The sequence below is a fragment of the Pseudochaenichthys georgianus genome, chromosome 14 (assembly GCF_902827115.2).
Source record: "Pseudochaenichthys georgianus chromosome 14, fPseGeo1.2, whole genome shotgun sequence".
Classification (NCBI taxonomy): Eukaryota; Metazoa; Chordata; class Actinopteri; order Perciformes; family Channichthyidae; genus Pseudochaenichthys; species Pseudochaenichthys georgianus.
In genome coordinates, this window is record NC_047516.1 from 24,924,473 (window position 1) to 24,947,232 (window position 22,760).

At 40.8% G+C, this 22,760-nt stretch overlaps 1 protein-coding gene across 1 annotated transcript; it reads left to right on the forward strand.

The window, feature by feature from the left end:
* Positions 1–11,880: 11,880 nt before the first annotated feature.
* On the forward strand, positions 11,881–13,518 carry epd (ependymin). Its single transcript, XM_034099156.2, has 6 exons — positions 11,881–12,032; positions 12,223–12,254; positions 12,378–12,515; positions 12,600–12,786; positions 12,871–12,952; positions 13,066–13,518. Exons 1-6 carry the CDS (start codon positions 11,957–11,959, stop codon positions 13,190–13,192), a joined length of 642 nt encoding a protein of 213 aa, XP_033955047.1. The 5' UTR covers positions 11,881–11,956; the 3' UTR covers positions 13,193–13,518.
* Positions 13,519–22,760: the final 9,242 nt, after the last annotated feature.

Here is a 22,760-nt window from a genome sequence, read left to right on the forward strand (position 1 = left end):
TCATCCCTGACTGTCATTATTGGAAGTAGGTGTTTTTTCTTCTTTTGTTTGTTTGTTCTTGACATGAAGGCAATTATTATCCCCCTGTTTTTTACGTATGCATCTATTTATTTCCAATCCAACTTTATTTATAGCACAACATAGTTGTACATCAATAAATATATAAAAAGCAGCATACATACATTTAGACAAAACCACTCGGACAAAAAATAAATGCAAAAACACAAGACAATAAAACCATACTTATGGCCACAGACTGAAAAAACTCTCATACATGATGTAAAAACAATATAAAATACAAGAAACTAAAAAAAAACAATTTAAAAGTCTTATACGTAGTCTGCAAAAGCACGGGAGTATAAGTGAGTCTTTAAACGAGATTTAAAAACAGGCAAAGTGGGAGCAAGTCTGATCGGGGTTCCAGAGCCTGGGAGCTGCTACAGCAAAGGCCCCGTGGACCACAAGGAGGAATCTGTCAGCAGACCTTAGTGACCGTGAGGATGTATAAGGTTGTAGGAGTTCTGCCAGGTAAGGTGGGGCCAAACCATTAAGGGCTTTGTAGGCAAACAATAAAAAAATGTAAATCGACTCGACTTTATTGGAAGCCAGTGTAGAGATGCCAGTACAGGTGTAATGTGCTCGTGCTTGCGTGCTCTTGTGAAAAGGCGAGCAGCAGCATTTTGAACTAGCTGTAAGTGGGAGATGGAAGCCTGGCTAACTCCAACGTAGAGCGCATTACAATTGTCAAGTTTAGTTGTGATAAAACAATGTATCACCCTCTCAAAGTCATTAAAAGAAAGGAAAGGCTTGACCTTTGGTAAAATTTGCAGCTGACAAAAGCTGGATTTTACAACAGAATTAATCTGTTTATCCAATTTCAAATCCCGATCAATCTGTACACCAAGATTTGTAACATTGGGTTTTATATATGGGACCAGAGAATCAAGCACAAGCGGGGCATTTTGGCCACCAGTGGGTCCAAACACTATCACTTCTGTCTTATTTTCATAACAATTTGAAAAGTTCAAGGCCATCCAGGCTCTTTATTTAACCAAAGTCAACATGTTCTAGACTAGTTTTACTCTTGATTTCAAATGAATTATACAATCTTAAAACCAGATGGGAGAGAGCATCTTAATAGAAGATTTAACTATAGCCCTTCTCCTGATTTAGGTTGTTGCTGATTAGCTGGCACTTGTTTCTAATGTCTTTATTTACCAAATTATTTTTGCTTTTATTGATGTTCTCTTTATTTGCTCTATGTGGAGCACTATTTAACTTGTTTGTTAAAAGTTATGTTCAAATAAAGATGATGATAATGATGATGATATTATCAGTGTGTTTTCTGGATCTGGGGCAAAAGAAAGGAATCCATCTACTTGTGCTATGCAGGGTAAATAATAAAAAATAAATGGTATTAATCCGTTTTCATGCCATATTCCAACCAAACAAGCTTGAAAATGTGTTGCTTTAATATCCTGTTTTTTGTGTGGACTACAGGAAAAGTAGTTTGCAATAACTAACCTTTGTTTCTTTTTTTCGAGTTTGAATCAAGTGTTTTTAATTTGAGTTTGCATGATCTGCCGCCTGATATTTTCATGGTCTTCTGGTTTTTATGCTTTTGGTCCCTAAATGAAGTGATACTGAATTGTTCTGTTTCATAAATTGTTTCTGTGTAAGCTACCTCTACATTTACTGTACTATTCCTGATAGTATAATGGAAAGTGTTATTGAAAGTAACACATCTTCATGGCTTAGGAGTTTCCTTAGCCATGAAAAAAATCGAAGATGCATTATACTTTCAATACTTCTATACTTCCAGAAAATTGTGCAACCACAAGGAGGTTGACCAATATTTGAAGGTGAATTCCCAACCAGAGATAAAGCTAAAGCGTGCTACATTGGAAGTCACCCAACATTCAAAATGATTACTACTGGGGGGATATCCTGTCGTCGTCATCATGAAAATAGAATTATGCTCATTAAAATGTGTGTTCATGGATCAATTAACTTTGAAGAAGTATAGTTCAAAATGTGGATAATTAGTATTTTTACTCATCTGGTGTAAGTTTAATCACTGTTCAAAAAACATGTCCTCTTTAACCTAGCTGCATTATTGATAATATTTGAATGCTCTTGCTGGTATTTACATTCCAGCGCTTTGATTCCATGTATTTGAGTGATTTAGTGAACAAAATCAAGCTTGTTGTAAGAGCTTACATTAGGATCAGGTGACAAATAAAGAGGATTACTTATTTTCATTTAACAGGTTTTACATAATATGCATATCTTATTGTGGTGAGAAAAGTTACAGTGTGACTGAAACAAACAAAACAAGATGAGATCTTTTGTCAAATTTCCTCTGAGATAAACCTTATGCAATCCGGTTCATAATATCAAAAAATCTGCATAAATTCCTCTTCACCCAAAAGCTGGTGGTTTGCACCTACCTCTTTGTGGTGTGGGTGATCGTTTCACTTTGGCATATCAGTGGGCAGCAGGAGAGTGTAGACGGTTCTTTGTACGGTTAATTTGCACAGCTGAGGCCAGAGGTTGTCAGTTTTACAATAAGTTAAGCAGGGTTCAAAGCTCACTGTCATGCAATACTATAATGTATCTCCGTCATACAGTTTCTTACTGCAGTTAACCTATATCCCCCTATATTTGTCAGCCAATCTGTTCAAATAAACTGCAGTTGCTTTTTACTTATAGTTTTATCAATGATATAGTATTCAAAAGTACGGAATTATTAGTGTTAACAATGTATTGCGCCAAATTGTTATGCATAGTTGAAATGAAAAGCTTCTTTTAAACATCATTGCTGTGAAGAAGCAACCACATGTCATGTATGTTAATATTACATCGATTTCAATCACTTATTAATTTAGATTACAATAATGCATTTTTACACTACACAAACATACTGGGTTTTGGCTGAAAACTGTGAAGGAGGGGAAAAGAATAAAAGTTCTTAAAGGTGTTCCACAGGGATCTGTATTAGTCCCCTTTTGACTTGTGCTTTAACCATTATTTATTTTCTACCTGAACATTGTAATGTCAGTCTTTAAGTTCACAACAAATACTTGTATGTGTGCCACCATAAGACAAATCTTCTTCAGGTTACAGACTGTTTATGAGGACCTCCAAACGTCTTATCCAAAAAAAAATTGCATTTCAATACCCTTTATCCACAGATGTCAATGCCATAAATGTGAACAAATACTGTGCATGCAGAAGACATCAGCACATACCTGTGTTTTCCTTTATAAGGCATTGCTAGCTGCTACCTTGCATGTTTGCTAACTGCTTTTTTGACTGGATTGATATTTTCTGATGTTGTATATACGCACTTTATTTTCAGGTCTCTGAAATAAATAAAGGTTATACAAAAAAGTGTTTTGCTTATAATAAAATGCTGCCATAATTAGTCAATCAAGATACAAAAAAACACACCGACACACACTTGGAGGAGTTAGGACTTATAGAAACTGCAAAATAACACACTTAGGGTCAATGGGTGAGTCATGGTTTTATGAACAAGCTGACTTCCTCTCAGAGAAAATGCTGAGTGCTTCTTGAGCTGTCATAATACATCAGAAAATGAGGAAGGCTTGTATAAGGGGAAGGGCTTCCCTAATCTTCTCAACCCCCTCCCCCTCGTGTATTTCCCTCATACAGTCATTTTAAATTTCCATTGTGACGTGTACGGTTTACTCTCAGTCTATTTTCAGTCTCATTCATCGTGGTTTCAGGCCTCTGTTTAGTTTTGTTTGAGACTTCCTCAATAAGAGCACTATAGAGATTGCTTCCCTTATTAGGCTTGTGGTAAATTAGATATATTTTCATCACGTTACATACACGAGTTCTGCTAAGTTCGTAAAACGGTCTCCTGTGATAAAAAGGCTACTAAGCTATCATATTAATATGTCAAATGTGATATTTGAAAATACTAATAATGCGATCAAATGTGTAGCAAATGTTTAAGAAATAATTAAAACAGTAATCGTTTGTCCACCTTGGTTGTGCTTACCTGTTATAATTCAAATCAATTGATAAAATGAAAATAGCACAGCAAATAGAAAAAAAAGCTTTTATGGGTAAAACTCAAAAGTGAATTATTGAATAAAAAGGTTAATGAAAAAGATCTACAAAGCATAGTGCACCGAGATTAAATAAAAAATCATTCAAAAAAGATATATCTGCAACTTCTGTGGTTCCTTGTGATAGGAAATATAAAAATATAGAATGTCTAAATATAAGTTAAATTCCAGCCAGGGACCCTTACTCTTATTTATTTTTTAATCATGGAGATTTTTTTGAAGAAACCAGTGCTACAAGCATTTAAGGAACTGTTATTTCATTTAATAAAAAGACAACAGCATGATATTTCATTTTACATTCTCATATTAATGCTATGTTTAAATGCAGAGACAATTCAGTTGCACTGGAAACTGCCTTTTTTCTTCTCTTTTTCTTTACAAGTTGCAACATAAACTCTGCCTTTTAGAATAAAAATGAGTAAGAAAGAACCTGCACATTAAACAGATCAAAGATAACAAAATAGAAATGAAATACACATATATTTGTTTCTGTTCTAATAGAATACATTTGAGACAGCGGTAACATCCAAGGTGATAGAGTTGAGAAAATGGTCAAGACAGGGACATTTAGCTGTGAAGGAGAACAAAAGACAGCTGCACAAAGTTTATTTATGACAACAACACATTTTGATCTGGCGTGTGACCTGTTATAAACTCCCCATGATTTATATTTAGTTTGGATCTCTTTTAAGAAAGGGTGAGGGTGTTTGAAGAGGGTGGCCCAATTCACTGCTGGCCGTGACTCTTTTGTAGGGCTTCATACTTTTAAACGTGTTTGTTCATCTATATATTAGAAGACATTATGCATACACCTGAAGGTTTTTCACCAATATTTTATGTTTCAGTACCAAGAGTTTAAAACAAATTACACAGGTAGATGTTAATTAAATGTCTTAATACAAATAAAAATATATATTTATTGAATGAATACATCAAATAAAGTTGATGGGATTTGATTCCTCTCCCAAAATAAGTGCCATCTAACTGGAAAGAAATGTACATGTAATAGTATAAAATTATGAAATGAAGACCCCAGACATAAGACATCTAAAAAATGTAAAGTAGGGTTTGATTTGTGTTTTTGTTTGTTCTACTTTGACACTAGAATAATAGTTTTCACAATAATCTGCTGCTCACTAAGTGTTGTGAATATGTCTCTATTCTTGTTTTGCTCGATCTCAGTGCTGCATTTGAGACTATCGACCATGATATATTATTGCAAAGACTAGAGCACTTAGTTGGCATACAGGGAACTGCTTTAGGCTGGTTTAGGTCCTATCTATCTGAACGCTCTCAGTTTGTATGTGTCAACGATGAATCTTCCACGCAAACCAAAGTTAGACATGGAGTGCCACAGGGCTCAGTGCTCGGACCTATTTTGTTCACATTATATATGCTTCCGTTAGGCAATATTATAAGGAATCATTCTGCACATTGTTATGCGGATGGTACTCAACTATATTTATCAATCAAGCCTGATGAAATTAATCATCTAAATAAAATTCAAGACCGCCTCAAGGACTTAAAAACGTGGATGACCTTAAACTTTTTGATGTTACACACGACCAAAACTGAAGTTATTGTACCCGGCCCGAACAATCTACGAAACAAACTGTCCGCCTACTTCCATCTACGTAACATTGCAAAAATCAGGCATATCTTGTCTCAAAACGATGCAGAGAAACTAGTCCATGCATTTGTTACTTCAAGGCTGGATTATTGTAACTCCTTATTATCAGGGTGTACCAAGAAGTCAGTTAAGTCGCTTCAGCTGATTCAAAATGCTGCAGCTCGTGTTCTAATCAGAGTTAGGAAAAGGGACCACATTACTCCTGTTCTGGCTGCCTTACACTGGCTCCCTATAGAACACAGGATATAATTTAAAATTCTTCTTCTCGCCTACAAAGCCCTTAATGGGCAGGCGCCATCTTACCTTAAAGAACTCATTATACCCTACTGTCCTACTAGGGCATTGCGTTCCAAGAATGCAGGGTTGTTGGTTGTTCCTAGAGTCTTTAAAAGTACAATGGGAGCCAGAGCCTTTTCTTATCAATCTCCACATTTGTGGAATCAGCTTCCAGTTTGTGTTCGGGTGGCAGACACCCTATCCGTTTTTAAGAGTGCGCTTAAGACCTTCCTTTTTGATAAAGCTTATAGTTAGGGCTGATTAGATTCAGCCCCTAGTTTTGCTGATAAAGGCTTAGTTTGTCGGGGAACATCTTACTTCTTCCTTCTCTCTGTCCATACCTGTGTACTCTCATGTTCCGATTAACCCAGCTTCCCCAAATTTCTTTCTTTTTGGTGTCTATATACGCCGGGATCCGGAGTGATGGATGATCCTGTTGCTGCGGTCCTGTGTCCTGGATCGCGAGCCCTGGATCTTGAGTCGTGGCTGTGGTCCTGGATCATAAGTCCTGGATGGATATCCTCGTGGATTCATCTTCCTATTATACACACATGCATTTCCAAACATTTGGACTACCTATGTTGCAAATCTATTATCTTTTCAATTTATACACGGCATCTATTGCACGTCTGTCCGTCCTGGGAGAGGGATCCCTCCTCTGTTGCTCTCCCTGAGGTTTCTCCCATTTTCCCCTTTAAACTATTATTGGGCTATATAAATAAACATTGATTGATTGATTGATTGATTGATTGATTGATTGATTGATTGATTGATTGATTGATTGATTGATTGATTTGATTGAAGTGCTCACCTCAAATTCAGGTTGAAGAAATATCCATACAAGATTTTGCGACATCACAATTACTTGAGAAGCGTAGCATGTTCCAATCTCAACCCGGTATCACGGCAAGACGTGAACATGTGACGATTTACCATGCTGGGAGACGTGAAGATGTCACGATTTCGTCCCTTCAAACGTGACAGTTACACGGTATTGTTAACCCATGTTAACCAGTGGAGAGATAACCGGAAATGCCAAGCAAATGCTACCCCGATGTAATGATTTATCTTTTAATAGTCACACTCGATTACGCCGGTAATGATTTATTTTGTAATAGTCCCACTCGATTACGCAGATGTTCTTGTTGCCCCAGCTGGTCGACACCTCTTTTAGCAGAAACAAAGGCTACATTAATGTATTAAATCGATGTTAATCCATGCCTGTGGATCCGGAAACAGACGTAGGTAAGATCCTCAGCTCGATGATTGGATGGTTTAGTCGCAATGCATGCTGGGATTTGGTGTTTATGTAATGTGAAATCTGAAAACGTTTTTGAAAATAAAATAATACTTTATTCCGAGCATGCTTGCTTTTGTCTTTGAAAGTCATCACATCACGGCATTGTAATACAGGGTTCATCTGCATTAAATATTACATATCTGCCGTAATTCTCTATTTATAAACTGAAAACGTGACGTGGATCATAAATTAAAAACAACATCTTACATTTCTTTTCACACAATACGTCTCCTTGCAGTATCAACACTAATTCGGCTGACTTTTATATTTGATCCAATTGGTAGATAGGCTGTATTTACACCATAACGGTGCAGAATTGATAGAAAGGTACACCTGGTGGTTAAAGCACGTTATTGAATTGTATTATTTTATTAGGGTTAGGGTTAAAGCGAGACCTGCGCAGTTGCGATCAACGTCTTGCTAGTGCGTTGCATGATGGTTAGTAATTTTGTCCGACTTGCTCTGGAGGCTCGCCTACATGAGACGTTGAAATCTCGCGGGACAAAGACGCCCGCAGCCTTGAGAGCGAGGCGCGGCGAGGCGGCGCAGTTCCTCTCCACGGGCTGCGGAAGCGAAATGCTTGTTGGGAAACGACTCGCTGGTATCTCGAGCTGAGCGCTCATTGGTGGTTTTTACCCCGTGCTACTGATGAAACTCTCCAATTGGCTCGGCAAAAGTTTGTTGTTGTTTTGTGTCAGTTTTACGTCGCCACTTCCATTCACATTTTTCATCATTGTTCCACAATGTTTATCATCATGAAATGAATATCTATATGTTATACTATACTTGCACTGCTTACCGTTTTCATACTTTATTTATCTTGTCACTGGTGCAGTGACGCGTCCTAAAACCAGGAAGTAAGCTGCGCTCGGATTCCCTCGACAGAAAGCAATGGGATTTCTCCATAGGGTTTTGGAAAATAGCTGGAAATAAGGTCTGTGGAACGAACCTGTCAGATAAATGCAGGATTGTTCAGCCGGATAATATCATGTCTAGCCTACTTTTATTATTTTCGAATCATAAATCTAATCGATAGATTTATGATGGATAGATTTATGATTAGCATAAGTTCGTTCATGATGGCTCACTTCAGTGATAGTGATGACATCGTTTGTCAGAGGGCCTAGGTATAAAAGTCACGGCTCGCCACTGCCACTAATACACTGGTTCATAATTCACACATGGAACTACAGTTGGGGTTTTGTTTCCACACGGACATGTTATGTGTTGTCTATATATATTGTGTGCCCTCCTGACTTCTCTCTCTTCTTCCCGGACTTCAACCGGACAACATGTCTTGTTCTGCTTCTTAATAAAGTACCCTTTTGCTCGCGGCACTACACTGGTGACCCTGACAAGTCTCGAGAAGTTTCCGGGACGGACCCGAACACGGCAAAAGGAACTCAAGTTTCTTTCTCGAAATGCCGGGGATTTTTTGGAACCGGCACGCGGACTGAGACTCGGTGCGCGCCCCGCAGAAGAGCTGGGGACGTTGCTCGCCATTCCCGCATCAGCCTTCCATCCAACAGGGGGACGATGCACGACCTGCTGGGTCGACCAGCAAACCGATTGTTACCTCGTGGGCTTGTTTCTTGGTGGCGCACTCCTGGACCCTGTCTCGCCTCGACAGTTTCGGACGTCGCCCATGCTCCATTGGCCCATGGGTGGCGCGCTCCGGGACCCTGTCTGGCCTCTCATCTGTCCACGGCTCCTTCCTCCCGGGGATACCTCGAGGCTTGCCGAGGATTTCGTGCCCGCCGCCGCTGTGCGTTTGCCTGTGGCCGGGTTGCTCTCTTGCTTCCCGGGGATACCTCAACGCCTGCTGGGGACTTCGTGCCCACCGCCGCTGCGCGTCTGCCTGCGGCCGAGTTGTGCTCCTCTCTTCCGGGGATACCTCGACGCCTGCCGAGGATTTCGTGCCCGCCGCCGTTGTGCGTCTGCCTGCGGCCGGGTTGCGCTCCTTCCTCCCGGGGTGACTGCTCCTGCCTCCCTGGGATTCCGCTCCATCCTTCCGGAGATTTCATGCCCGCCGCCGCTGTGTCTTCACCTGCAGCCGGGCGGCGCTCTTTCCTGCTGGGTTCGCCACGACGCCTACTGCGGCCTCCTTACGACGGCCCGTTCCGGCCCGCCCCCGGTAGAGGTGCCGTCGCCCTAGTTAGGGCCCCTACCCTCTCCTGTGGCCCCCTTTCGTCGGCCTGTTCCATGGCCCGGCCCTCGCCTGCGACCCACCCTCCTCGGCCCCTGTGGTGCTTCCTCCACGGACGCGAGGATTTATTTTGCCATGTTTGAATTCTGGGGGAGCTTGTGTGGTGACCACCTATTAATACACTGGTTCACAATTCACACATGGAACTACAGTTGGGGTTTTGTTTCTACACGGACATGTTATGTGTTGTCTATATATATTGTGTGCCCTCCTGACTCCTCTCTCTTCTTCCCGGACTGCAACCGGACAACATATCTTGTTCTGCTTCTTAATAAAGTACCCTTTTGCACCTTCATTGCACCGCCACTGACTCCCTATCTCTCGGCACTACACTGGTGACCCTGACAAGTCTCGAGAAGTTTCCGGGACGGACCCGAACACAGCAAAAGGAACTCAAGTTTCTTTCTCAAAATGCCGTTTTTTTTTTGGAATCGTCCGTGGCTGCCACCGGCACGCGGACTGAGGCTCGGTGCGCGCCCCGCAGAAGAGCTGGGGACGTTGCTCGCCATTCCCGCATCAGCCTTCCATCCAACAGGGGGACGATGCACGACCTGCTGGGTCGACCAGCAACCCGATTGCTACCTCGTGGGCTTGTTTCTTCGGGGCGTGCTGCTGCACGTCCCGGCTGCGCTAGCTGACGACGACTAGCAGCTAACCACGAGGGGCTAACGACGGCTAGCAGCTACCCATGGCTGCCAGCTAGCGGCTAACGGCTAGCTTGTAACGGCTGTCGACGTATTTCTGTTAACATCTGACTGTTAACAATTTTTTTTTTTTCGAGGAGGTTCGACCAGCCGGTTGACCTCGTGTGGACATTCTCACCTTTTTCACCACCTCAACGGCGGTTCCAGACGCCACTCACGTTTTCATGGGCGCCTGGGTGGCGCACTCCTGGACCCCGTCTCGCCTCGACAGTTCCGGACGTCGCCCATGCTTCATCGGCCTATGGGTGGCGCACTCTGGGACCCTGTCTGGCCTCTCATATGTCCACGGCTCCTTTCTCCCGGGGAGACTGCTCCTGCCTCCCGGGGATACCTCAACGCCTGCCGAGGATTTCGTGCCCGCCGCCATTGTGCGTCTGCCTGCGGCCGGGTTGCGCTCCTTTCTCCCGGGGTGACTGCTCCTGCCTCCCTGGGATTCTGCTCCGTCCTTCCGGAGATGTCATGCCCGCCGCCGCTGTGTTTTCACCTGCGGCCGGGCGGCGCTCTTTCCTGCTGGGTTCGCCACGACACCTACTGCGGCCCCCTTACGACGGCCCGTTCCGGCCCGCCCCCGTATTGTCTATATATATTGTGTGCCCTCCTGACTCCTCTCTCTTCTTCCCGGACTGCAACCGGACAACATATCTTGTTCTGATTCTTAATAAAGTACCCTTTTGCACCTTCATTGCACCGCCTCTGACTCCCTATCTCTCGGCACTACAGTATGCACCTTAAAGTTGTTTGCAATCCGCCAAAAAACCGAGAGAAGAAAAAGAAGCCGACTCCGAGCTGTCCGACTTCAGGCGAGCTTTTTGAGACCTCTCTTTGATCGGCTATTCTCGTCTACTTTCAAGGCGAGCCGCAGCTCGTCTCAAACAAGCCTAACACCGTGTAACTGTCACGTTTGAAGGGACGAAATCGTGACATCTTCACGTCTCCCAGCATGGTAAATCGTCACATGTTCACGTCTTGCCGTGATATCGGGTTGTGCAATCTACAATTTACAAAAACATATTCATAAAATAGACATACATTTCAGAGTGAGATGAGGTGTAAAAAGGTAATTGTTCATGTTTGTGGTATAAAATATAGAAATGTATTATTTAGTATTTTAGATGTTTTGAATCTTGTATAGGGGGGACTTTAAAGGTCTTTAGGGGCATGCAACTATCCGTGCTGGCAACAAATAAGAAGAGTGAGAAGGAGTTGGACCAAAGGTGACATGAAAGATGGAGTCACCACAGAAACTCATCGTTGAAAGGAAGGTTTCAGTTCCTCACAGACAACGACAGACAAGGCCTTTTTGAAGTTTTGGCTGTAGGTCTTCAGTAAATAGCTCTTAACCATAAACTCATTGTAAATAAGAAGCTGGTAACACTAATCATACAGTTAAATAATGCTAAATATACATTATTTAGAGACAGCTCTACAAGAGCCTTGATTAACCTCTATAATTGTCCCCATTTGATCCCGACGGACAACAACATCTAAGGAGGACAGCTGCACAATCAAAAAGGAAAAGATAGCTTTAGATATTTTCTGTTGGGTCACCACCAGCTGGGTCTTATTTGTTTAGACAGCTTGATGTTTGAAGTCTTGGGTCCTTTTTGCGCAACACGTATTGGCTACATTGGATTGTATTCCTATAAAAGCTGCAATCATTTCAGTGAAAGGTAGATGCGCTTAGGGTTGAGTTTTGCCATCTCCAACTTGATTTAGTGAGTCCCTCTCTAAACCGGTAAAATGTATGCAGCTATCACGCTCTTCGTCTTCATGTGCCTGTCTGCCACCACCAATGCAGATCACCATCATCCTTGTCGTAAGAATTTTACAGTTTCATCTTTTTGGTTATTTTTCTTATTCTTCTTAGTTGCTCGTATGTTATGTAGCTTTCGAGATCACCAAACTTCCTATGTGCCTTAAGAGTAAAAAAGGCCATGGTTATTTAAGATTAACAAAGTATCTTATCTATTGTTTCTTAGGACCTAACTGACACTGTTTTCTTTCAGATGCACCCAATATGACAGGATTCATGTCCGTGGTGAGTTTTTAAAAAAATGTGTCTTTAAAGGCGTGTTGTTCATGTAGCACTTTATTTTAAAGCATTTTAAAGACATTGCTTTTAACCCTTTCTCTCTGACTGTCTGTTCCTGAATTACACCAGCTTGCTCTTAAGGGGGATATAAAGGGTTATGGTGCGTTCACCTACGATGCAATGGGCAAGAAACTACGGTTCAGATCAAACGAGAGCCACCCCATGAACACATCAGTAGGATTGGATCTGCTGATGTTCTTCGACGAGGTAACTAGTTTCTCCCTTTAAAGAAAAGCTTACTTGATGTTGTGTTGCGCCTGTGATGTCTGAATTTGTACCAATGTGCGTCAGGGGATACTCTACGAGATTGACAGCAAAAACAAGAGCTGTGAGAAAAAGACACTGCATTGCACCATGCACCCCCTGGATGTCCCGGATGATGCTACGTTCATGGCTACGTCCAACGGTGGAAGTCCAACCATTGAAGGGGAGGGATTGAAAGTCACTACCTGGACTGGTTCAACGGCGGACATGAAGGGTGAGAGAAATGCTTTAAAATGATATGTAGACTAATCTGTCTTTTTTACAGAGGTCATAAAGACATGTTTTCTCTGTTTTTCAGGCCACTACTCCATGTCTGTAACCATGGGTTGTCTGCCTGTGTGGAGCTTCTTCTTCCACGAGACCTCATCATTCTTTGTCAGGTTGGTGAAATCTTTTAGGGAAGTGAAAACCCTCTAGTATCTGTTATCGGCCCAGGCTTTAATGAATGTCCTTCGAAAAAACCTCCAAGTAATTTTTCATTTCTTTCCAACAGCCTGACCGAGGTTGAAAATGAGATCAAGGATCCTGACCAGCTCCTGGTGCCGTCCTATTGTCTGGCCGTGCCTTTGGAGGAGACACCTGAAGGGACCGTCAATAGTTTCCTCAACGAGTTCATGTAGATGAAGCCTCGCCAGCAGAAAAACAAACCCCTATCCAAGTGTGGCCCGCCAGAGCTTTAGACCTTTTCTCTGCTTTTCATGTGTGACTCTACTTTTGCGTGTTCAACACCGCTCTACATCAAGTCTGTTTCTGTCACATCTTCCAATCCCCTGTATGTCTCTTAATGGATCATCCTGTATACATACACTTTGATGTAAAAGAAAAAGAATATGTCATGGATTATAGAAAATGTCGTAATTACTAACAGTTTGGTCGCTTTTCAAGTTGCTACTACAAAACCTGTAAAATATGATTAATGGAACAATAAAATGTCAAAGCTGTCAAACGTGTGAAGAGACATGATTTTTCTTATGAAGTGTTTTTTAATTGACTTTGTGCAACTTTATAACAAGCAGGTTTCACTTCAAGAAACAGCAAACCATATAAGGGCTCTCTCCAGATGTATCCACTAGGGCAGGGGTGTCAAACTCAATTTCATCACGGGCCACATCAGCATTATGGCTGCACTCAAAGGGCCGGTTGTAACTTTAAGACTATATATAAATATTTTATATATTTAAAATAATGTATTATATTACTTTATTGCATCTGCATTGGATTATTATCGGATAGGGTAAAAGCTTCACAGATAACTACGTCTGAAAGAAGAAGTCTAGGGCAAATAAGTGCAAGTCTCTTCAGTGAGAATGTCACAAAATTATTTTAAAAGAAAATCCAAATTCTGAAAAAAAGTTACAGTTAAATAAGAAAACAAAATCTATGTAAGATGCATTGTGGGACATGTAGTTTATGGACATGGTGCATCTGTAAATCGGCCTGTAACCGTATAATAAACATATTACATTCTTTCAGAGCTCTTACGGGCCACATGAAATGAAGTCGCGGGCCGGATTTGGCCCCCGGGCCTTGAGTTTGACACCCCTGCACTAGGGGGTCCTGGGTAAAAAACAGAGAATTTAACCCCAATTGACTTCCTATTCCTTTAACTCACTACCCTATTACCAGAAACATCCATTAAGGAAAGTGTACTGCAAATTATGAATTACATTATTTCCATACTTCCACTAGCAGTAAACACAATGTTATCAATAAGCATCTCATAGCACAACTTTGGTAAGAGCTGACTGTCTCCAATAGATAATAACAAACAGCCTTTAAATAACTGGAGTAAATAAAAGCTATCCGTATCACTAGGTCGCATTATTAAGACTTTCCTAGTCTGGAGGCCAGTCTACATTGTTCAAGTATGTTCATACGGTTTCAAGATGGTCATAGTAGCTACCTAAAACTGACCAACCAAAATATAACAATAAAGAAAAATTGAAATGCTCATGTTCAGTCTATAGCAAATTTTTACTGATTTAACTAAACTTACATACAATATCAAATATTGGAGTTAAACCTTTTAAAAGATTAATTTCCTGCAATGGTTTGCTTTAATTGTGAATGTAGCTGAACCATTGCATAAAAACATATATTGGTGTCATTGTCTGTAAAGATTAGAAAAATATTTATCTGGGCAACTCCAAATTCTATAGCCTATATATTAATTCAGACAGAGAAAATGATAAGTAAATAAATAAATTTTATAAATACAAATAAATAAAAAATCTAAATATTTTAAACTTGTTCTGAGACATTTGTGCTGAAACTCACAGATGTGATGTGCAATATAAATAAAATGGACAATGCCTGTCAAACATCTCATGGTTAACTACCTTAAAACAGAAGTAAGGATCTTTTTTTAACGAAAGATAATGTATGTATTACAGCAATCATTTATTTTAGCTGTTTGTTATGCATTCAGTCTTTAAACAAAATAAGTCCCCACCAGGCAACTCAGCACAAATCTTACAGAGACAGGAAAGTATGTCTGTCAAATTATCAGTTTATCAGCCCAGCATTTTTACATATATAATATGTGACTCCACTTTAAGGTAGGTCCAAATGTATTTGTCTTATCACGAAATCTCTTTAAATGACATGTGAAATAAGATGTGTATCTACATGTTTACATGGAATATTAATTGATGGTATGTAATCTAGGTAGTTCCAGTATGTCTCCATTAACAGAGACAAGCAGATTGATCTCAGACTTTGTTGGTTTTTGTTTTAAATGGATATTTTCCTACATTGAGACAGTAAGCTTCGGAAACTTGAGAAAAGTTAGAAGCAGTGTTTGAATGGCGACAGACTGTCTCCTCTCACCTGCACCTCCCAGACTTACCGACAGGTGGTGTGTGTGCGCTACATGCATAACAACGAAAATACAAACGGTACCTTGCTAGGTTAGCCACCGAGGAGCTTCTCAACGTTAGCTAGCAAATACAACTCTTATTCTGGAGTTTTGGGAAATGACAGTTTGTGCAAGAAATTAAAGAAAGTCTTCTCTTTGTAAAGTCCGAAACGTTTGGATTTTTTGGTTTGAATCCGTCTTTGATTTAAACGAGGTAAGTAAGTTGTAAAATGGCGGATAGCTAGCTAACGTTAGCATTATGGAGTTTGTCATTGATCCTGCTGTAATGGCTTGCTGACTACGCCCTTAACACATGTGTTTAAATGTGTGTTAACACACATTCATCATACAGTACCAGAACACATTAAAATTAACGTGATTATTGAAGTCGAGGTAGCATTCCAGCTAGTGTTTGCTAAATAGTGGCCCCGTTAGCCAGCTAGTTACAGCTAATGCTAGGCAAGTTAGCATTAGCAACTGATCTGATCATGTATCACAATCCCAGTCAAGACAAGCCTAGTTCTGAGTTAGTAGCTCGGTGCGAATAGTAAAGAAGGGGGTCTGAAGGTTGCTAACAGGATAATGTATTGGCCAATATCACATTGAGTGAGGTTAGCTCGTATTAGCCAGCGAGCTGCTCGGCCGTCGTACAGATACGGGGCTCGTCAGGAAGCGGTCAGGGAACAGACCAGCTCGGAATGAAACATCTGTAGGTGCGTTTGTAGTTCGGAAGTATCAACACTGGCTGTCAGAGATGTGTCAGAAACAACTTGGTTTTTATTCGAAGTAACATTGGAGTTCATTTTTGCAATGACTTGGACTAAATGCCCATGAGGATATCGCATTTATTGTCTTAAAAACTAACGATCGTTATTGAGGACTTGAACCCAGCACGCATTCCTATTTATGGTCATGAGATCCAGAGTCAGCCCCCGTCTATTCAGAACATGACAGTCATGTTGTGTTGACATGGGCATTTTGGGATTGCCCGTCACAGTTGTAATGTGCCAGTGTTGTGTAAACACGCCCCCACAGGTTTCCCTTCTATCACAGTAGTTCCTGTCACCAGCGGTGTAATGTAACGGAGTACATTTACTCGAATAATTTCCTCTTTTTTTTAATTTAATGTCCCCCTTTATTCAAGAAAATGTAAATGTACATCAAACATTATTACACACAAAACATTGACATCAGGGGTACACAGGTGTATATACTGGAGTAAAATATATATAGAAAGAAAGAAATCTTAAGAAATTATTTATAAAAACGAAAGGTAACATTTCAATTAAATTATTTATCTAATACACATTTGGTTTTGATTACCTTCTTATTTTATTTGAGTTATTTGTTGTACTTGTACTTTATCTAAGTATTCAATTGATGCTACTTTATACCTTTTCTTTACCTAACTTTAAAGGGAAAATATTGTACTTTATTCGCAACTTTATTCCTACTAGAGCTTTATTAACCTTACAGTTTTAGACTACAACAAGCAAATTATGATGTCTTATATTAATACATTAAACTACAGAGCATTATAAAATGAATTACCAACTGCTTCATTAAAGTGATGTACATACACCTGTAATAATAATAATCTAGTAATATTATAAGGTCATAAATAAATGGTCCATTCTGCTTAATGAATACTTTTTCTTTTGGCTACTTATAGTATATCTTGATACTGAAACTGAAATAAAGATCTGAAGGCATCCTCCACCACAGGATTAAATGTTGAATTAGAAGTTGGGGACAATTAACAAGAACACCGTTGTGTTCATGAAAAGATTTTACAATCAACTGTATGCCTAGAGGAAAGCAGTCACTTGCATACATAGAGATTTTTTCTTGAGTAGCTAGACTGCTGTTTCATGTCACTGCCAGGCTGGTGCATCACGGGTCATTTGTATTTCTGACAATATAAACAAACATGTTCTCTTCTTCCTTGGTCCTGAGTATTACACTCAGTCTTAAATCCGAGACCTGTATCAGATGTACTGATTTGTATGTGAGGTACTGCAGCCAGGGTCGGTGTCCTCATTCATCAACTAACTCCTCTCATCGATCTTTTTTCCAGGTGCAGATTCCTTCTTGCTTGGTGTACAGAGCAGCAGAAGCACTCAGTCCAGCAGATCCAGAAAATGTTAAAGAAATGATAGCAGCGCAGGAATTGCACACAGACTTTCAATTTTCTCAGTAAGCAGTGCATCATTGGATATATATTCCTCAATCAAAAATGTATTTTAATGTTTCTTATTTGTTTGTATGCATGTACACTGTCATGTAAAGCTACAAAAATTATTTAAAAAAATCTGTTTAGTGATTGTAATTACTCTGTGGTTCACAGAGAGGCAGAATCTCAGTGGTCCTCAGATACTGACTTTGAGGATCCTGATGGCAAAGATGCAAAGACAGCAAAGGGCATGGTACGTTTCTTCTTCTTTCTATGGTTTTGGTCTTCACTTCACACCTTTTACATATCCGTCTGTCTAATTCGGGTCACAGAGACTCTTAAGCCAAGCGCAACATGCATTCGGGGAAAGGCATGGAAAACCCTGGCCCAGATCCCAAGACTAACTGTAGAATGAAATGGATGTTATGCAGAAGCTGTGATTTAGACTGATCAGGAACTCCCACAACTCCCAGTAAACTGATGAGCTTTTCAGTCGACACAAACATATATGGATTGGGAGTTCTGATAACACATTAACAAACTTTCATCTCTGATTTGACATTTTATCCATAACAGGCAGCCAAGAAGGGGAAGAAGGCGCCCGGAGATAAGGCCAAAGGTGGGGGGGCAAGGAAGGCCCCCGGTGCTGGCAGGGTGAACGGCCATCATCAAGAGAACGGGATGGAGAACATGACCCTGTTCGAGGTGGTGAAAATGGGGAAAAGTGCCACACAGGTGCGTAAACACGAGTATGGAGAAGAGAGGATGTCTTGTGCTGTGGTTTCTTCTTATCTTCTAATGTTGTTAACATATTTTTTTCACATGGGTGGTAGCTGCAGGTTCCCTTTTTTAAATGTAATTGTATTATCATCTCTTTCGACTCCACTTCGAGCGATAGAATGACTAACAAAGAACTGCTAACAGAGCACTTATATACTAATAAAGGACTGGCTTATCTAAAGCCAGTTGAGTAGCACTTGAAACGATTGGCTCTTTGAAACCTGATGTTCTTATATGATTCTGTTTTCTTCAAGGTTGTGTCTTCCTGGTCGAATGTACTTATTGTAAGTCGCTTTGGATAAAAGCGTCAGCTAAATGCAATGTAATGTAATGTAATATTAGGGCTAGTGATGGGAAGATCTTATTCTGTATCGGAATCAAAAACACTCTCAATAATAGATCAATGTGACTTTATATCATTGGGATAATAAGAAAATAACTGTCTGGTTTATTTTCCAGTCTGTTGTTGATGACTGGATCGAGGCATACAAACAGGACAGGGATGTGCTCTCTTGGACTTAATCAACTTCTTCATTCAGTGCTCTGGTTGTAAAGGTAAGTGTCTGACAGGATGAGTCTAAATGTGTAGCAGGTTCGGTGGCTTAAACGAAAAAATGAATATGCTGAACTTGTTTTGGTTTGATTCCTTCCACAGGGGCTGTGAGTGGAGAGATGTTCAGAAATATGCAGAACTCTGAAATCATCCGAAAAATGACAGAGGAGTTTGACGAGGTGAAGCAGGCTTTGTTTCATTCACTCTATTACAGTAATCAGATTTCTAGCATGTTGAAGATATAGAGTGAAATGAATCTGATCATCTCTCTGCTCTCATCCAACAGGACAGCGGTGACTATCCGTTAACGATGTCAGGGCCACAGTGGAAGAAGTTCAGGATAAGCTTCTGTGACTTCATTGCGGTTCTGGTGCGTCAGTGCCAGTACAGCATCATTTACGATGAGTATATGATGGACACCATTATCTCACTGCTCACCGGCCTGTCTGACTCTCAGGTCCGGGCCTTCAGACACACAAGCACACTCGGAGGTTGGTCTTAATGTTTCAATCCACTCAAATGTCCTGCATTATGGTTTGCACGCTGTAATTGCATAGAAGTTGTTTTCCTTCCTGAATTTTGTGGTGTTCTGCAGCGATGAAGTTGATGACCGCCTTGGTGAACGTCGCTCTCAACCTGAGCATCAATATGGACAACACGCAGAGACAGTATGAAGCGGAGAGGAACAAGGTCATTGCAAAGAGAGCCAATGACAGGTTGGAGCTCCTGTTGCAGAAGCGTAAAGAGGTGAGAAGAAATATAAACATACAAACATTTCACATGAATGTTATGCTTCCCATAGCTAAATACATCTTCTAATAGAGCTTTTAGTATTTCGTCATTGAGGGTTCAGAAGCCACACACTCTTTTTTGTTTGTCTATTTTCATGTAATTATTCTAAAAAGTATCCCTTTTTGTTTTTCTTTCAGCTTCAAGAAATCAAGATGAAATCGAGAACATGATGAATGCAATTTTTAAAGGAGTGTTTGTTCACAGATATCGGTAAGTCAATATTGATTTACTAACACACTGTATACTGACTGGGATTTCACTGAGGAGCCTGTCACGACAGTCCAACAGGAACCTTGCAGTGGTCACTGCTGGCGTTTGGCGCCCTCTAGTGGGAAATAAATGTTAACACTATTATAAGCCCTTATGATTTAAAGGTCCCATGACATGGCCATTTCTACTGATCATAATTCCATTGTTGAGGTCTACTAGAATAGATGTATATTGTGCAATTTTACAAACTCACATTGGTTTCTCATACAGCATCTCTGTAAAGTATGTGTATTCACTCTCTGTCCTAAACGGCTTGTTGGAGCTCCTGCCTCTCCCCCGCCCACCATTCCCTGTGAGCCCACTGTGCTCTGATTGGTCAGCTCGCCCACTCTGTTCTGATGAGTCCACCACCGTTACAGCGGAACATCAGTGATTATGTGTTACAATGGCGTTTGTTACCAACCAGAAAATGACACCAAGTAATGACAAACAGATGAGAATGCTGCGTGGGGTCTGGGTGCCGTGTTGGCGGGACGTTGCGAGGCTCGCTGCTCCGCCCTTTGAGGCTCGAGGAGCGGACAGTGTGAGCTGGGCTTACTGGTGTGGTTTCCTGGTTGCTGCGTGGGCTCGGCGAGAGCGTGAGACACAGCGAGACACAGCGATACCCAGCCTGAAACCAGCCCGAGCACACACACACACCCGCAGCCTGGCTGTGAGTCTGTGTGTGTGCTCACACACAGACTCACAGCCTCGCCGCGTCCTGCCGTCTCAGGCTGAGAAATCACCGGAGCTGCAGCTGAGAAAATATTGAGTGTGTATGTGGAGGAAGTCCGCAGATTACTTAACGTAACGGCTCCGCGGACGTAACGTAACGGCTCCGCAGATTGGTCCATTTGGACCAATGGGTCCATTTGGGTCGTCGTTACGCCACTTAGTACCAGGAAGATAAATCTCCAACTGTGTTAGAGTTTTTACTCGCTACAGGGGGTACTTTGAGGGTTTTTGACTTTGCAGACTGTTTACATGCATAAAAACCTTCATAACACACAAGGGGACGGGTAATAACCAGAAAAGCATGACATGGGACCTTTAAGTCAAAGCTCTTACAGCTCTGAACAATTGTCTTTTCATAATGGGATTTTATAATATATGAATGACTAATTAAATACAATCTGTTGTGCTTTGCCAGTGATTCCATTGCTGAGATCCGAGCTATTTGTATTGAGGAGATTGGAATGTGGATGAAGCTGTACAGCGACGCCTTCCTTAACGACAGCTACCTGAAGTATGTTGGCTGGACAATGCATGACAAGGTGAGCTCACAGACTGCCTCTGTTTTGTGAATAAACAAATAATCTTTACTGAAGCAAAGCTGATTAAGTGACAAAAAACTGTCCACATAAATCGTCACAATTTAGACCAACTTCAAATCTCAGTTTAAATCAACTAACCAATCCTGCCTTTCAATAGATGTTAGAGTACAAGCCACACATAGTCCTCCTTGTTTAAATATTTTTACTGTGAAAAGCAGCTAATGATGGATTATTTTTCATTTGAGACTCTAGTAACATTAGAAATGTCCCTGTTTCCTCTCTCTTATCTCTTTGTTCGGCACCAGTGGTGCTCGTGTGTTCTCAGTGTTTTAGGATAAGTCTATGATATGATTTGTTTACAATCTAAATCATAAAGAGAAATGCATCAATATCAGCAGAAACAGTAGACAAAGACTACAATATTATGTCTATATACTGTATCAACATTTGATAAATAATTTGACTTTTAGCATTGAAAAAAGCAAGTCACCCTTTTTTGTTTGGGGCTAAAAGTAATAAACATTTTTAATTAGGTTTATGGTAAAGTAACATTTGAGTTTTCACAACAAAATAGGGTAGATATTTATGTATTTCTCCTGTCACTCCCGCAAGGGGAGGTGCGCCTGAAGTGTGTGAGCGCCCTGCAGGGCCTGTTCTACAGCCGGGAGCTGGGCGCCCGACTGGAGCTCTTCACAAGTCGCTTCAAGGTGAGCCAGCAGGAGCACCACCTCAGTGCCAGTTAGTCTTAAACACCATGAAAAATGTGGGGAAATGAGAGGCTTTACACTTCACTTGTTGCATCTTTATATGCAGATAACTTCAGATTACCCTTGATATGACAACTAATGTTTCGGTAAGATTTTGTAACAAAAGTTCACTCTCATTGACAGGACCGCATCGTGTCTATGACTCTGGACAAGGAATATGATGTTGCAGTGCAAGCCATTAAACTTCTGACTCTGGTCCTGCAGTGAGTAACCTCCTTTCCTCCTGAATGGCATTCTGCATGTAATCTTGGTTAATGAATAAGAATAATGTGGCAATACGCATTAAAGTAAACATGGCAAATCTCACTACAAATTGGGATTCAACATATGTGGCTCACGGAAGGGGTTATTATTTTGAGTTTGTAATACAGTAGCTGAGTGTAAAATGGGGAGGATATTACATTTTTGATGGCTTGAATATTCATGGTTTTTTCCCTAATATTTTAAAACAAATCATTTACACATTTACCTAGTCTTATCTCTGATGGCTGGCCTCCATTAGTAATACAGTATGTATTTGTTCTAACAGGAGTAGTGATGAGGTTCTGACAGCAGAGGATTGTGAGAGCGTTTATCATCTGGTTTACTCAGCACATCGACCCATCGCTGTTTCAGCAGGAGAATTTCTCTTCAAGAAGTAAGTGTTTTTTGAAACAGTTGAACCGTTACTTTGTGGTTACATAAGACATTATTATATATTAACTATTTAGGGGTCTTGTTCTGTCCGCTTAGTTGACTTTGTA